Raw genomic sequence first — 17,611 nt, forward strand, 5'->3', positions numbered from 1 at the left:
TACAAAAAGAGGGGAGGGGGAAATAGTTCTTCAGATACTTCCTAGAAACAAAACAACTTTTTTTAGGCAGACATTAATCAATTACATCATCATCAATGACACATCAAATCACAACATTCTACTCCCTTCCAACACAAAAAGGTCCATTCTTCCCGTGTAATAATAATATAGTATTATATAAGGGACAGAGAGGAAGCAGATAGCACGTGAGCAAGATAATGTTTTGCTGTATCTCATCTTATTTGCTCTTTGTCAGAATAAGAGAGACAGCATTTTGCTTTAGAGATTCCATGACAGGTTTTTCGGTTTTGGTTCACCGTGGGTTTTTTTTCCTTTACAGAGTTTTTACATCATTTTAATTCCATACATTCCATTTTAGTGTTTTAAGTAAAGGCATTAGCATGTGGATGGGAATCATGAACAAAAAAAAAACACAAGGGAGGATTGTAAGACCAAAATTAAAACAAGGAAATGGTGGAGGAAGTTTTGACTTGCAGAGAAAGATGCAGAGCTTAAAATAGACAACCTGCTACAGTGCAGCAAATAGATGAGTGAGTTGCTCTCCTGTTTAATTAAATCATAATGAATTATGCAGAGGTTTGTAACCTACTGTTCCCTGTCAACAAAGTAGCAAAGGATTCCAGTCTTCTCGCACAATGATATAGTCATGTACTGTAGAAGCCTTATTAATCATTACTAATGTGCAGTGCAGTGGTTAATGTGTTAGATTAGGGCTCAAGAAATCTAGGCTCAAGTCCATCCTCAGCTACAGAAACCCCATGGGTTATAATCTCTCTCTGTTCATGCTATCTATATATAAAAAAGGATCTTACTTAAGCTGCCTTGAATTCCTGGCATCAAATGTGGAGTATAAATCTAATAGAAAAATAAATAAACTTAATTGAATTTTTTTAAAAAGAAATCCACTCTTCTGAATTGTAGTGACAATGATGATGGAAAATGAAATCCCCTGTTGGAATTAACCAACTTGAGACAGCTTGGTGGCAAGTAAACTAACTAAATCAAAACATGCACATCTCCCTAAGAATACAAATGGTGGTCCCTTCAGAAAAAGAAGCTGGTCTAATTTGCAATTGGCAAGATACATATAAGGATGCATCAGTTTCTGTAATGATATGCAGGAATAACCTGGGGAAACCGGAAGGAGACCTGCAGACTGGACAACCAGCATGTAAGAGATGTCTCAGCCCTTAGAAGGTGGGAAGATGTGGCACATTTTTCAGAAGGGACTCTTCTGAAATATTTTCAGTCTTGCAAGTTTGGGGAGTTGAAATCCATAGTTGCCAGGTACCCTTGGTGTAGTCAGTGGTCATTACTATTTGGTAATAACCACTGATCTTATTACCTTGCAATGTACAGCTAATATTTCTGACTGCCATATGGCTTGTTGGCCATATCTTATGTATGCCTAAAGACCAGCATCCCAAAATTGCTCTACTTCCTGGATACCTCCAGAAGGGAAGAGGAAATGATGCTGGCCTCAGAAATCCTGGTGCCAAACACTTAAGGAAGATTTTAAGATTATTAATGTCCCTTGGGATGATGCCAAAGATGCTGCAAATGACTGAAACTGCTAGAAGTCACTTGCTGCCCAATGTGCTTTGCACAGGACCTAATGATGATGATGATGATTCCTGATGGTATTTCTGGCCTGGACTGCCTTGCAGAGCTAATGGACAGAAACATCTGGCAGCAAGATAACAGCTTCAGAGAGAGCTTTCAGGAATTTGGTCTCAGGACCAAGGCCTCAGAATTGTAGCAAGTTTGCAAGGACCACAGAGCAGTTTAAAGGTAAAGGTAAAGGTTCCCCCGCACATGTGTGCTAGTCATTTCCGACTCTAGGGGCCGGTGCTCATCTCCGTTTCAAAGCCGAAGAGCCAGTGCTTGTCCGAGGACGTCTCCGTGGTCATGTGGCCGGCATGACTAGACGCCAAAGGCGCACGGAACGCTGTTACCTTCCCACCGTAGTGGTCCCTATTTTTCTACTTGCATTTTTAGGTGCTTTCGAACTGCTAGGTTGGCAGAAGCTGGGACGAGTAACAGGTGCTCACTCTGTTACGCGGCACTCGGGATTTGACCCACCAAACTGCCGACCTTCAGATCGACAACCTCAGTGTCCTAACCCACTAAGCCACCGCGTCCCTATACAGAGCAGTTTACATTCGTTTAATTAGACAGGTTCATGTACAGACAAAAACATCCTTGATAGCCAGCTGTTATCAGGACTCCAGGGGGTGCCTTTGTCACCCTTCTTCATTGCATCTCTAGTTAATAACTTACTGCAAGTCACTTAGTACCATGAATATATCTTCTCAATGTGTCCTATAGTTCACAATTCATCTTCCTTATAAATGTAACAGTGCTGGGCTCCAAGCACAATGCCCAATGGCAGATTGCGCTGTTGATTTGAACCACTTCTGCCTTAGGAGAATTTCTGAGTTTGTGAGCATTTGTAATATACATAGTTTATTGGTTTTATATAGCTTCCTGTAGACTTTAGTGGAACAGGACAGGAAAGAATTGCATGGAAGTTCAGAAAGGATGAGAATCATATTTACCTATTGTATATTCTTAAATAAGTCATAAAGTTGCCACCTATAATATTCCTCATGTATCTTCTCTTGTCATTTCTATGCACAGTCTTCCATATATAATGGCACAATTCAGCTTATTCCATTATCAAAATAAAGATTTTAAAAACTGGAGACACGTGTGTGTGTGCATATGTGTGTGTGTGTTTGGACAAATCCAGTACTTCTGGTAAGAAATATGTTCTAGCCAAGTTCTACATCATTCTATAATATTTCTAAGGTTCTGCATGAAAATTGTATACCTCTCTTAGTAAATATTTTAAATGTGCTTTATCTCCAAATGTCCATTTCTGAACATTTGTTTTTGAAGTACAAGGTTTAAAATATATTTGAGCTACTAATTTTGAGCTTAAAAGTTGATGAATCGGACATTAATGCAGAAGGTACAGATAAGATCAATTTACATGCCTAAAATAATGTAGTAATTTAGTTCACATCAATGCATATCCAATTAAACTTTTTTACTTTAAGCCAAAATATCTGGATCACTGTGTGAGATTCCTCCCCGGAATGATAAACTTCGATTCATAAAGTTAAAAGATATATGGAAATACAAGAAATTCTATTACACAGTAATTAGAACCATTGAATTTACTGAAACTAGAATATGCATTCATATTTATATCAAGGCTGTAAACTAAAGACTGTAAATTAAAGACACATACAGAAGAATACTTGGGTTTGGGTTTTTTCTAGAAACGCAACTCAGGTGCTTAAACAAGATGTTTATGTTTATGTTTATTGGACTTATATACCGCCCTTCTCCCGTAGGACTCAGGGCGGTTCACAAGGTATTTAAAATAACAATACAAATTACAAAAGTTAAGAACAATTAAAATAATTAAATTTAGTCCTTGAATAAAATAAAACCCCTGTTAAACTCCAATTAAAACCCAATTAAAATAAAATTACAATTAAAATTCTCAGTCCTGGCCGGAAAGCTCAAAGAGGCAGGTCTTCAGGTCCCGGCGGAATGAACGAAGGTCAGGGGCAGTCCTGAGCTCTACGGGCAGCTGGTTCCAAAGGGCAGGCGCATAGATAGTAATTAGTCTCTCAATTCTTCAGTTTTAAAAAGTCAAATATAAAACTAAAAATTCTTTAAAACTGTTGATGGAGTTCCAATGACTTGTAGTTATTTCAATACCTTGATATAATTGCGAATACCTTTGTGCATGTCTGTATGTGTCCAGGGAATTGTTTGAATTGCAATCTTTATTTAAACAATGAAAACTCAATTTAAAAATGCATCTTGAAATTCCACAACGCTGTCTGACTTTTAGAATTTTCTGATTCATACTCTTGTGAATGTGATGCTTTTAGAACTGTTCTTCAATTAGTGTACAACTCTTATTGTATCACCCGATTTATTCTAAAAGCAAGTAAGTAAATGATAGTTGTTGATTTTCTCAGAGCTGAAGCTAAGCAATAGCTGTATAAATGAGGTTCCTAAGTATGAGTTTTTGAAAGACAGCTGCTTAAGAGCAATATAGAATTCCTCTTGATACATGAAGCAAAACTAAATTTCCCCTGCAATGAAGCTATAATCTATCATCCATGACAGCTGCAGAATTATTTTCCGCAACTCTTTTTGCATTGCTTTTTTTTTTGCCTTGAAAATGCTTACACAGGTAGTCCTCAACTTACGACCACAATTTGAACCAGAACTCCAAGGTATTGTGGTCATGTGATTGGGTGTGTCGATCATTAAACAAATCACACAGTCATTAAGTAGATGGCCACTATCCTTTGTAGTTTTATACATTTGTGCATTTTATGCATTCTTTTAAATTAGATGGAAGATGAGATTTATATTTCTTCTATACGCCTCTGATACACAGAAAAGTGATCCTAAGAGCTTTTCTGTACCATGGTCTTATGCTATTTGACTCCTGTTCATAAACCAGCCAAAACCAAAGCTGGCTTAAAAAATTAATTTCCACATTCCCTACTTGATCATGAAGATGTGTTCTGTCCAGATTGGTGGATTCACCTGCTGCTTTACTCCCCCCACCCCGCACTCCCACCCCCTCGCACTTTTAGGAAAGCAAGCTCCAATTTCACTTTTCCCTCAATGAATTTGTTTAAAAAATAGGTTCTGCTAGTCAACTTGGTAACTTCCCTGCCTCCCTTGGTAAGCTTTTTTGTGTAATAAACATTTCCAGGGAAGATGACAATATTTTTCTTTTTGGTAATCTGTACTATTTCTCTAAGTAGCCCTTTCACAAAAAATCTTGTGATTTGGTCACTAAATTTCAACAATTTAATTTAGGGGAGCTCTTAAACAGAATGTGGGAGCCCATGCTTGATTTAAACCCCCGCTATTTCCCTTTTCCGATGGCATACCTTTTTTCTTATTTTGCTTCTAACTACCGTCTATTTCTTCTACCAGGAAAAGAATAAATCCCTTGTTCATAATGATTAGATTTGTGCTATTTAACCATGGACTGACTTTACATGCTTTTATTAAATCCTGACATTAAACTCCACAGCATCAGCTAGCAGGTAATCTGTCAGTTGTGTGTTGTATAAAGATACAACTCTTTTTGCCCTTCTGGGTAAGCTCAGTAAGATAAGCCCCAGCATCACAGCCAGAGGTAAAATAGGTTCCCCCCCCACCATATCATGGTCAATAGTGTCCAACTTGAACTAAGGATAAGCTAAACTACAAACAATGGCTGAAGAAGGAATGGGCTCAATTGCAGCATCCTACAAACTTGATATGAAAAAATGGCACAAAGAAAAACAACAGCCATAAATAGCCAATTTGGGTATTATGATGAACTATAGCTAGCAAATCCCAGTAGAAGAAGGAATTAATGCAGCTAATGGAACATGGAATGCAGGAGTCCATGGTCCTGACTTACAAAGGATAATAGTGACATTTACATCTCAGGAAATGTCAGTGGTTGCATTTGGCATCTCAGTCTACATGAACTATATACAGTAATACAGAATGGTTGAAAACACTCAGAGCAATTATGAGTTTGCCACAAGTTATAGCCTAAATAAGAACTGAGTAAATGGATTACTTGTGTTTTATGTATCTTAGAGATTTTTAAAAATACCTCAGTGATTATTTTTCCATTATGGCACATTTTAGTACGCTTTAATCATGTTTTAACTATTACTGCTTCCAAAAGCTTTGACGGAAAATCCTTATAAATATTCAGATATTTAAGAAAAATATGCGTTTCATTAATTCCACTCCACCAGCACCAAACAATTGGAAATGCTTGAATTTCTCGTTAAAAACTTGTGATAAATTGCCTCGTAGAATAAAGCACATATAGCAATTTTGAGTTGCTTTTATCAACTTTTGCTTTTGAAATTCATCTCAATCTGAGATGTCCATAATGAAAGATTGACCCATTATCCACTGACGTGGAGTCGAAAAGAAACTTACTTTTATAGGTTATTCTTGTTATGGTGTCTCTGTTAAGCATACGATTTAAAAATGGATTTGATGATTCAGATACCTGCGGTGGAAAGAATTGATTGTCAAAACAAAAGTAATAATCACAAACTTCTTATTTTTTTTGGAAAGTATCTATTTATCTGGAGGGGGTGGGGACAGGAGCAAGAGCATCAAGGGACAAGTACAGAATTAGTAAAAATGTGGATGTACTGCAGTCAGATGAAATGACTAATGGCGGTTCAGTTTTCTATTAGTGCAGTGTAATGGAAAACAGAAGGGAAAGAGAGCTGTAATCCGAATCCTCTGAGCACAAATTGCATCAGCTTCTTGCCATCCTAGTTTTTGTTTTTAAATGGAAAACCTAGTAATGTTGGAAAACAGGCATAATCTGACATGGTTAAGCAGGAGATTAAAAAAAAATCCTTTCAATTCATTCAGGCAAGACTGATCGTGAACCACCACAGCTCTTGGCTTCAATTTTCTGGGGAAAAGAGAAAGAGTGGGCCTGTATAGATTCATTAAAAGGCTCTCATTTAGGCAAAAATCCAGAGCAAAACCTGGTCTGCTCTGGTGACCACCACAGCTTGAGGTAACATTTTCTACCTCAAATCACAGCATGCTGCATTCTCATCTATGCTGCAGTTATAGTGGGATGCAAAACCATTTGTAGCTGGAGCATTCAGTAAGGAGAAGGAGGTCCGGGCATCAACCTGCACTCCAGTCAAGAGCAGCAAATTCTTCCACATCCAATATGCAGGAAAGATCAACATGGCCTTAAAATACTACTCAAGAAAGGTAATTAAGCCCTGGTCGTTTTTGCGTTGAGCTTAGGTATGAATCTGATGGGAATCTGCTTTTTTGTGGTTTCTTCTGCAAAATTTTGAAATACTTCATCCTTTGCTCTCCGCTTTCATTTAGAAGAAGGCTTGGTTACATTTATACATGGCAAGGGATGGCTCAAGGCAAAACAGTGTGAAGGTTACAGATTGCAATCTGACTACGAATTAATTAGCCTGCACTTGCCAGGTTAACTCTTGGAGTTGGACTACATGACAACAAAATACAAGATGTAGTCTGCAATTAATTCAGAACAAAAATGCACCAAGGAAGTCTTCAGAATGCAATTCCCACTTACATTGTCTTTTTTCTATTCTTCCCCCCCCTCTTTATTTTTATTATCTGAAGAGCAGGATACAGGGGGAGGATTTGGAATAAACTCTCAAGCATTCTACAGTATGAAAAGACCTTTTTTATTAGACTAGTTTCACTTGTAAACCAGGGGAACTTAATTATTGTGATACAAAGTTTTTGTAATTCAAAGAAACATCCTCCTGAGATATTCAAGAAAAAGGGCAAATACAGATTTGGTTTTTTTTTGTGTGTTCTGCCTATTCTGAGCATATCAGATCATCCCTTGGACATATACCCGTGTTCCCCTGAAAATAAGACTGGTCCTTATATTAATTTTTGCTCCAAAAGATGCATTAGGGCTTATTTTCCGATTAGGTCTTATTTTTCGGGGAAATACGGTACTAAATGTGTCCATCTGGCTGACAATCTTAACTGGGGCTTATTTTTTGGGTAGGGCTTATATTACGAGCGTCCTGAATAATCATGCTAGGGCTTATTTTCCAGTTGGGTATTATTTTCGGGAAAACATGGTGATACCGGTTGAAGAAAAGATTGTGTTCTGCATTTTTAACCCCATACTATCAGTTAAACATTGTAATCCAGGTTGGAGCATGGAGACATGTGTGCCACCCTTGCTATCCCCAGCCGCTGAATGTGGTTCAGTGGTTATAGCAAACAGTGATCGCCCTGTGCAATGAGGATTTATGATCATACAAAATGCAACAACTACCTTCAGCCAAGTGCACTATCTTCTTCCTACCATGCCTGTCATTTTGGGAAGTCAAAGGCCTGTTTATCCTTCTATTCTCTCCCCAGTTACATGTTGTTGTTTTTTTTAAATCAGCTAACTGATGTGAAAGCCGAACTACCTTTTAGTTCCATTACTGTATTAGGTTTGAAATTTTAACAGCCTCTAATAGATAACAATGGTAGCAGCTCAGGGGCGAATCAGCTTAGATTTTCCTCTATCTGTCAGTTTTGCAATGTATCTCTCCCTATGTCTCTCCTTTGTCTGGTTTTAGCAGTACCATTCTAAGATTCCACACCAGAAGCAAAATGGCCAGTTAGTGAAAAATGCAGTTGGAGAGAAAGGATTAAGCTCTTCGCATGCAACAAGTTGTTCAGATACATGTCTGCTACAAAAAGAATAGGGTTGTACAAATTTTTGAAGGGCATGACACTTGAATGGAAATTTGCACAAAAAGCCTGTTTGAAGCATCTCCTGGACTGGAGTGGAGAAGCTGTGTCATTTGACCCAGCAGTGGTGGCCTCTGTGTGTCTACCACATGTGTATAGAAGCGATAATATAGATCAGCCCCAACTCTTCTTCATTGGGATGGAGTGACAGGCCTCCTTGAAGGAGATTGTTCTGAGATGCACCCCTATTAAATAATATAACAGGTGACATATTGCCACCTGCATGACCATGATTTTGAAAATATGAGGTAGCCCTCTATATGCTGGGCAACCTACATTAGTGGCCAAAATTGTGGAAACATTTTGGGAAAAGTGTATTTTTGAGGTTTGATGGCTAATAACACCACTTTTTTTGGAGCAAGTACCATAAAATTATATATCAATGGAAAGATAATTGAATCAAGAATGTAATGCAATATAGTTTGTTCAATTATCTGTACTGTATTCTATGAAAAGTTATAGCCAAATAACCAGAAAAAGGAAGCACAACTTGCTTAGGTTGATATCAGGTAGTTTTCCTTCATCTGATTGAGCTTGAGTGTTTAGAGAGCCAATCAGGTGTCATCTTCTTTTGGCAATGAGCCAATCAGATCACAGTAGGATTCAGTTATTGATGTCATGTATTGAAGCTGAGAGGAGGACCTTTGTCAAGTGTGTTATGTGATCGCTATCAACTTGGTTGGGTTTTTTTCCTGTCCTTTCATTTAGTGAGCTTGCAAAAGGTAATAAAATTAAAGTAATGGTGCAAAGAGTTGACTGGTTGCCCAGAAAGCTATGTAAAATAGTATTATTAAGTAAACAAGGCTACAGTTATAAAGAAATTAGAAGAAAAATTGGTGGAAACTTAGCCAAAGGTGGCATTTCTACATGGGGCTGCCCTTGAAGACCACTCGGAGGCTTCAACTGGTGCAGAATGCGGCCGCGCGAGTTGTAATGGGGGTCTCCCGATACTCCCATGTAACACCTCTACTCCGCGAGCTGCATTGGCTTCCGGTTGCCCTCTGGGTGAAATTCAAGGTGCTGGTTATCACCTATAAAGCCCTACATGGCCTGGGTCCGGGGTATTTGAGGGAACACCTGCTGCCGGCATCAAATGCCCTTCGCCCAGTGCGCTCCCACAGGGAGGGTCTGCTCAGGGTCCCGCCGGTAAGAGATTGCCGGCGGGTGACACCCAGGGATAGGGCCTTCTCAGTGGGGGCGCCTGCCCTCTGGAACCAGCTGCCGGTGGAGCTGAGGACTGCTCCCGACCTCCAATCATTCCGCCGGGGCCTGAAGACCTGGCTCTTTGAGCTCTTGGGCCCAGGCTGAGGAGACATTCATTTTAATTGGGGTTTTTAATAGTACAGGGTCGATTTAATATTTTTTAAATTGGGTTTTAACTTTATATGGTTGATTTTAACTCCCTGTAAACCGCCCTGAGTCCTCAGGGAAAGGGCGGTATATAAATGCAATAAATAAATAAATAAATTTCTACTGTACACTTTTCCCAAAGGGTTTCCACAATTTTGGCCACTACTGTAGTCTGAGGACTGCTAATATTGGACTCCATCAATTTTTCAGGCTGAAGTTCTGCTTCTGCTTCTCCCTTCATGTCTCTGACTATCCTGACTATCCCCGACTATTTCTCTAGTGCAAAGTGAACAGTACTCCAAATCTACAACTCTTGTTTTTCAGAGCTCATCCAAGGATACAGAAAGGTAGATGCATAAGGAAATGCTTTCCAAATATTATGTCTGCCTTTTCTCTCAATGTATGTAAATCATTTAGTAGAATGGCCAGTGGTTAGCAAACTGGGGAGTAATATCCCTCTCCTTTGTGCAAAAACCAAACTAGGTACAATTTATTCTAGAAGTATGTATGGAGGGAGGGAAAGCAAAAGCATGAGAATGGGATAAGAAAAAAGGCTCTAAAAAGAACTGCGGTGTTTTCTGAGCATCTGCCGAAGAGTTTTTTTTATTAATAACACAATTACAGTAATATAAAATATTACTGTATTATTTGCAGGAAGACAGAAATGGATTTGTATAATGTTTGTCTCTCCCTCCAAAGTGGTATAATTGCTTTGCATCCTAAAGTATGACTGTGTTATCCCCCCAAAACTGGCAGTTTTAAAATGTAGACTGTCTTCAAAGTTGTCTTCCCCATCCTGTAAATAGTCCTCAGAATTACAATTTGTTTGCTGGATGGGGATTTTGGAAGTGGTAATATCAACACATTTGGAGTACCAGGTAGAAAACGGCTGTAGTTAGAATGACTGGACTTACGCACCAATGCTCTTAATTTCTTAAAATCACCCAGCAGAACGTAATTAAACATTTATGAAATTTTACTATACTTACTTTCATAAATATAGAAACTACCACCAAGCCATTGGGACTTTTTGCAGCTTCTGTGACATTTGTATATAACTCGTGGTTATAGTGGATTAGTTGAACCTAAGGACAGAGGGGAAAATGAAGAGTAAATAGTGGAGAATCAAACCCTCTCTTCACTTATAAAGCAACAAACACCCCCTTTATAATGGAAGATCTGTTTGCAATATGATTTCCATCAAGTTTGTACATTTTGTGGTAAATAATAATAATAATAATAATAATAATAATAATAATAATAATAATAATAATAATAATAAAATAATTTTTTGCTGCCCACATAATTTTTATAATCACTGTGGTCATCTGGCTTGTATAGGAGTGCATCAGTTATTCCTTTTCTCACTTGTCAGTGAGTGGACTGAACACATTAAGATGCTGAATTCACTACAGAGGTTAGGGGTCCTTTGCCACAAAAGCACTCCTATAATTCAGCCATATGTCTTTCCTTTCTCATAACTTTTTTCTCTAGCATCCCAAACTCTGCACAGGGATAGTTGGAGGTGGATCCTTGCACGCATGTGAGAGAAAGGAAATGGCAATGCCAGCCGTACTGTAGGTATTTTCAATCGCACACTGTGAAGGTTCACACAAGGTAACTCATGAGAAAACCTCCAAATCCATATTCAAAACTCCTCTGGGTATATGAACCTGAGTGTCACAATATTATGTGCCAAAGTAATCCACTAGGTGCTATGATATATATTCTTTAATTTCTCAGGCCCCATAGGCAGTCCTCTACTTACAAACGTTTGAGTTACAAACTTCCGCTGGTACCAACAAACCTGTCCACAACTCCAACCTAGAAGGTGCCAGAAGGCTGGAAAAGGTTAGTTTATGGCATACTGCAAATGTATACTTGGCAGCACTGTCACACATTGGAAGGATGATTTACATCATATTGGACATTACCCAGTCCTGTCTGTTTCCTGATCTCATTATGTTTACTTTGCAATGTTTACCCTTTGTGTAGTGACTGTGAATTACAGTATGTTTGGGATTAGACATGTATCATTTACATAAGGTAAGAGCTGTACTGTGCATATTTTTTAAACTTAGTTGGATTTACAATGAAATGGATTCATGATCAGCCTCTTGGAATATACGTAATCTGATAATAAGTAGAGGACTATCTATACTAGGGCTTTCCAACCTTTTCACCCATTGTACCACCTTTAGGATATGGCAACATCCGAGTACCACCAGTCGCCTAGCAAGGTGTCAAAAACTTGATGACAAAAAAAGGAAAAAAAGTGATGAAGTACAGGTAGTCCTTGACTTTCAACAGTTCACTTAGTGACTGTTCGAAGTTACAATGGCACTGAAAAAAGTGCCCCCAAGCCATATTGTTGTGAGCATTTCTGTTGAGGATTGGCAGTGGGGATGGAGTGGGGGGTGTTTGGTTTTTATTCCCTCCCCATCTGCTGGGTGGTTGCAGCAGGTTTTGGTCACTTCACATGACCCTGGGACACTGTGACCATCATAAATATGAATCAGTTGCCAAGCATCTGAATGTAAATCACAAGACCCTCGGGATGATGCAACATTCCAGCTGATTGGCGCTTCTTCTCGGCTCAGCAGACGTGCCGGGCTCAGCGCCAAGTTTCAGCTGGAGCCTAGTGCTGATCCTGGCGCTTCCACTGAGCCCTGACAGCTCCGAAGAAGCGCCAATCAGCTGGAAAGCGATGCTGATCCTGGCGCTTCCGCTGAGCCCTGACAGCCCTGCAGCTCCAGCCATCTCTCGCTCAGGCTTGTGCGGTACTGCTGCCACCAGTTCAGCTCATTCCTCTCCCCCGCTACCACTTTTCTAGGATGGTCGCGTACTACCTGCCAGGTGCCAATGTACCACAGGTGGTACCCGTACCACTGGTTGAAAAGCCCTGATCTATACAAATTATAATCTGTTCCATATACTCTCCAAAGCAAGACCTGAATAAATGTCCAAATGATATTTTGACTCTGGGTTTGCAAGTGTTGCAAGCTTTATTCAAATTCAGCTATTATTAGGGGATCCATGATTAACTGATTATATTTTGTCTACACACATACTGTATCCTTCCTTCCTTCCTTCCTTCCTTCCTTCCTTCCTTCCTTCCTTCCTCACTCACATTTGTGATCCCCTTACCAAAAAAACCCTATCTGTGCATAAACCTGTATTTGTATCACTCCCTTCCAAATATCCTAATTAAGACTTGCCTTCCCACCTTGCAATTTTATAACACTGGTAAGTTTTGCTCTGGAAGATAATGTTGCTGTTCTAATAATGAAAAAAAATTACAGAAGCTGTTCTATCCTGTGTTCCTGGATATTGTTGGAAATATTTCTCTCTCCTCTTCTGCAGTAATGGTTTTAAATCTAGGCTATGCAAATTAAATTCTCATGATAACCACTGCATTTCAGACAATTTTTTTTAAAAAAATATATGCTGCTAAAAGTGTGGATGATGTAGGAGAAAAATACCAATCTTCTTGCAGGAATTATAATCCATTTATTCTCGCTGTTAGCATTTCTCACACGGCCTCTGCCTTATATTTCTTTAACAACATATTTTTAGATTTTTAAAACCATTGCTTATTTTGTAGATGAAGTTCCTCACCGTTAGCTCCTTTAGGGAAAGGATTTAGTCCAGCATAATAATATCCTCAAAATGGGCACAGGAATGGGGTTCTATTGAAAAATCTCATGGATTATCTGTCCATTAAATAAAATAGGAATAATGCTAGTTTTTATTCTTTCTGGAGTTCAAAGTCAGGAAGGGAGGGAGGGGGCTTCAGATCTCTTTCAAACCAAAGGTTCTTGCTTTTTCATTAGCTGGGACTGTGGGTTTTCTATGAGCTCAGACCCAGCTTCCTTTGTCTGGTTCAGGAGTCATTTTTCCTTTGTTTCTTAACAACTTCTTTTCTTCTTATCTACCACCCGCAAGGAATCTTTTGGACAAGATTCCTCAATCCCAGCTAACGAGAAAGCAAGAACCTTTGGGTTGAAAGAGATCTGAAGCCCATTTACTCCTTGAGTCTCCGCCCTCCCCTTTGGATCCAATTTACCTCAGAAATAGGCATTTTATTTGCGTGGTACTTACTAAGCTGTTCTATCCAAGAACCTTCCTTACTTCCCTTCTCCCTCCCTCCCTCCCTCCCTGACTCTGAACTCTAGAAAGAATAAAGGAATCTTTTGGACAACATTCCTGGCTTTGACTCGTCACTGCTTACATGCCTGCTTCATATTTAGGTTATGGCAACCTCAGCTTAGTTTCACATACCTTAATCACTGTGCTATGTAAGGTTGTTTGAAATTTGTCTGAAATGGTAAAGGGTTTCCTGCCTGAGCAGGGGGTTGGACTAGATGACCTCTAAGGTCCCTTCCAACTTTATTATTATTATTATTATTATTATTATTATTATTATTATTATTATTATTATTATTATTATTATTATTATTATTATTATTATTTTGACATTCAATCTGATTGTCCCCTTTCAGAAAGTACAAGAAAGAGATAACTCTGGAGTCATTGGTGTTCTCTGAGCTTAGTTATTTGCTAGCAGACATTTTGTTACATGGCTAGGTAACATCTTTAGTGCTAGAAAGCAGCAGGGTTTGCTCTCTGTTTATATATAGTAGCTTGCCTGTCAATGTTGGTGGGGATGTTATTTTACATCAGCATACGACAAACATGACACAAAGTAAATTTATACACTAGTAAGAGATTGAGACATTAAAAGCACTCAGAAACTCCTCTGAATTCTATTTGTTTTATTTTCACATTTATATAGCCGCCATCTCACAATTAGGCTACTAAATGGTGGAGATTTCAAGTCCTCTACTATGTTTGTTTGTAGCTACTGAGTCTAGAGCTAAATCTCCCAAGATGAAATGGCAAGGAAATGTGTGTGAGTCACTCATCCCCTATACTTTTGTGTACAAAATCCATTTGAGTGGCCATTTCCCCTGCAAAAAGAAAGGGAAGGTGCAAGTTTAATATTTCAGCAAGAGTGAAACATAGCTCTCACTTGCTTTCAAGAATTCAGTGCCGAAGGCTATCTACAATGTTTGTAAAAGGAAGACATAAAATTAGGAAGGTGTTATCTCCTACTGGCCTTGAACTACAACAGGGAAGTCTGTTTCTTCAAGATGTTTGCATAAGTACAGATAAATGTGCAAAAGAGACACAGCCGTACAGCAGAACCTACGTTGTTTAGGTTCTTAAGTGGAACCATGAAAACAGCAAGGATGTTTTTTCCTTGATTTTGATGTACAAAGTCACACAGGTACACATCTTATTAGTCATGGACATCACTGTGTTTTTCATATAATAACCCTAAGAAATAATTTTCACTAATAAAACAATCATGGGGAATAGGAGGGATGCAGAAATGGATCTGAAAAATGTAGTCTGTCCACTGTTGACAGATTCACTATCAAAAGATCTGGTCAACTTCACATCTAAGCACCTGAACCAGCTGTTTTGCATGAGCATATTTTTACTATGACATAAAACAGCAGATTGGTCACAGACCAGGCAATCTTGAGAGATGCATTTTAGCTGCTTGGAAAGCAAAATGCCTCGCTACTGATTCCTCAGCTGGAGAAATACGTTGGAATAAGGAAAACTGACTTAAATAGGAAGAGCAAAATGGCTGTCATGATAACATCTTCAATTTGCTTTATTTTTCTTCTCTCAGTATTTAAGCAATTACTTAAATCTTTTTACTTTTTGCCACAGTGAACCTAAAGCCAACAACTACAACAACAAAACCCTAAAAGTCCTCTACTGTGTGTGACGCATGATGGAACGAAAACTTATAACTGTCCAAAATTATAATCACTTGCCTTCTCCTTTCTGAGCTTTCATACAAATTTCTCATTGCTGTCTCTCTTAAAACTAGATATCCTTGCTGAACTGATAATCAATTAACCAAAGCAGTGAGTCTAGGTTACATTTCTTTTAAACCAGAGTTCCCCAATGTTTCTGGCTTTGCAGACCAGCAGGAAGTGGAGAGGGAATGATTCCGTGTGAGTTGGCCGGTAAGTGGATGCAGTTCCATTTGTCCGAGCAGTGTGCATGTGCACCTGCTGCTCACACAAATGGAGTGCACATACATGCGCTCGCCTGCTGCTTGCCCACTGCTTGTGTGAGTGAGGACGTGCATGTGTGTCTTTGCCGGCCATATCCGCTGCCCAGTTGCAATCCTCTTACAGCTCACTATTGGGCCGTGGCCCACAGGTTGGGGACCCCTGTTTTAAACAGTTTCTTGTTGAATTAAGGGATTTATTATCGATGGGAGAGAAATAAAAAAGAGGAAAAGATGCATTATGGAAGCATATAAAAAGACAAATGCATTGCATTGGGCAAAGTTGTTTGTGAATATGAATATATTAGCAAGCTCATATCCAAAAATACCTATATTGGGGAATATGTACAAAATCATAAAAACATTTTTATCAAGTGTCAGTTTTTTTCTTTAACCTAGGAAAATAATGCTGTATCTCAAAGCTGGTGTCATCCATTTGTGTTGGACCTTAATACCCATAATTTTCAACCATCTAGCACAGTACAGTGAAAGCTGAGGTCAAACATAACTGAAAAACACCACTTTGGAGCAGGATGGTTTGGTGAAATAATTCTTTTCTGGAAAAAAATGTACATATATTTTGCAATGCATTTTGATACCAACACATTTCAAAGCTCTCCTGATTTATTTTGAGGCAATTGACTCAGTTGATTAAGTCCATAAAGCCAGTTTCTTAAACAGCCAGTTATATTGTGAGAATATTTGTGTCCTTCATAAATTCACTGTTTAAAGCTGCAATCTTTATTACTTGATTTAGCTTGTTCGAGAAGGGATAAAATTCTTCGGATTACAAAGTTACAGTAAATGTGCTAATTTGTTCTGATTTTTTTAAAAAAATAGTATTTTGGTATTTGAAATTGGGAGACTGGCCCATTTTGGTGGCAGTTAACGCAATAAGCTTCATATATTCTGCAGAATAAAGATTTTTTTTTCTCGGCTTATGTCCTGTTCTGTTTGGTGCTGCTGCTATTATCAGCTTTTGAGTTGGGGAGGTTTTTTTTCTATCCCCTTACCATTTCAGATTGCACCTGGGCCTCGGAAATGGGAAACAGATTCAGTTGGTTGTCTCCCAAGTCCAAATATTACCCTATCAAATAAAATGCCATCTTTTCCCAATTCCAAATGAAGTTTAAATAAAGAAATTTCTAGATCTATATGATGGATAAGTTGTTCTCAGATCTTTTCTCACCTTTTTTTTAACAGTTTAAAACAACTTGAACTAAAGCCGACACAAAGAGTGCTTGTATGAGGATACAAGAAGACATTATATACACAGATACACAATGACTGATCCAAAGATACACATGGGTAACAATTATTATTAATATTTTACCTAAAACCAAAAACACAGTATAAGGTTTGGGGGCATATGAGAAAGAATGATTATCCTGCTTAGCTTATGCCATATTGTGTAGCTGCCACAATCTGCTTTAAAATGAAAGCAAGCAAACACAAATGAATCCACAAACCTCTTAGATCTCATAAACACACTGCCTCTGGTGCAAAATAGGAATTAAAATAGGATGCAAAATAGATGGCAGAAATACAGACTATTCATCTGCATATAGAGGCTCCCTCTGAAGACAGCCAGAGGCAAAAGAATTTTTAAAAATGATTATATCCCAAAGTCAAACACATTAAATTTCTCCATCTGAAACTCAGAAGTCTCACAATTTTGACTGGACAATCTTAAAAGATCCCTAACATTTCTCAGCACTCATTCACTTCCTTCTGAATGTGACTTACTCCACATAAAATCTGGCAAATTGCGATGAACCTGTTCCTATTTAACATTTCAACACATAAGCATTG

General features: G+C 38.5%; 1 protein-coding gene across 1 annotated transcript in view; it reads right to left on the reverse strand.

Moving 5' to 3' along the window:
• The window catches only part of CA10 (carbonic anhydrase 10), a gene marked incomplete at both ends in the record, with an annotated part of 388,401 nt that overhangs the window by 17,255 nt on the left and 353,535 nt on the right, over positions 1 to 17,611 (reverse strand). The window contains 2 exons of the mRNA XM_083353641.1: positions 6,016 to 6,088; positions 10,695 to 10,790. Coding sequence (XP_083209767.1) covers positions 6,016 to 6,088; positions 10,695 to 10,790 — 169 coding nt within the window. The remainder of the gene's footprint in view (positions 1 to 6,015; positions 6,089 to 10,694; positions 10,791 to 17,611) is intronic.

The sequence above is a fragment of the Vipera ursinii genome (genome assembly GCF_947247035.1).
Source record: "Vipera ursinii genome assembly, chromosome: 2".
NCBI classification, from domain to species: Eukaryota; Metazoa; Chordata; class Lepidosauria; order Squamata; family Viperidae; genus Vipera; species Vipera ursinii.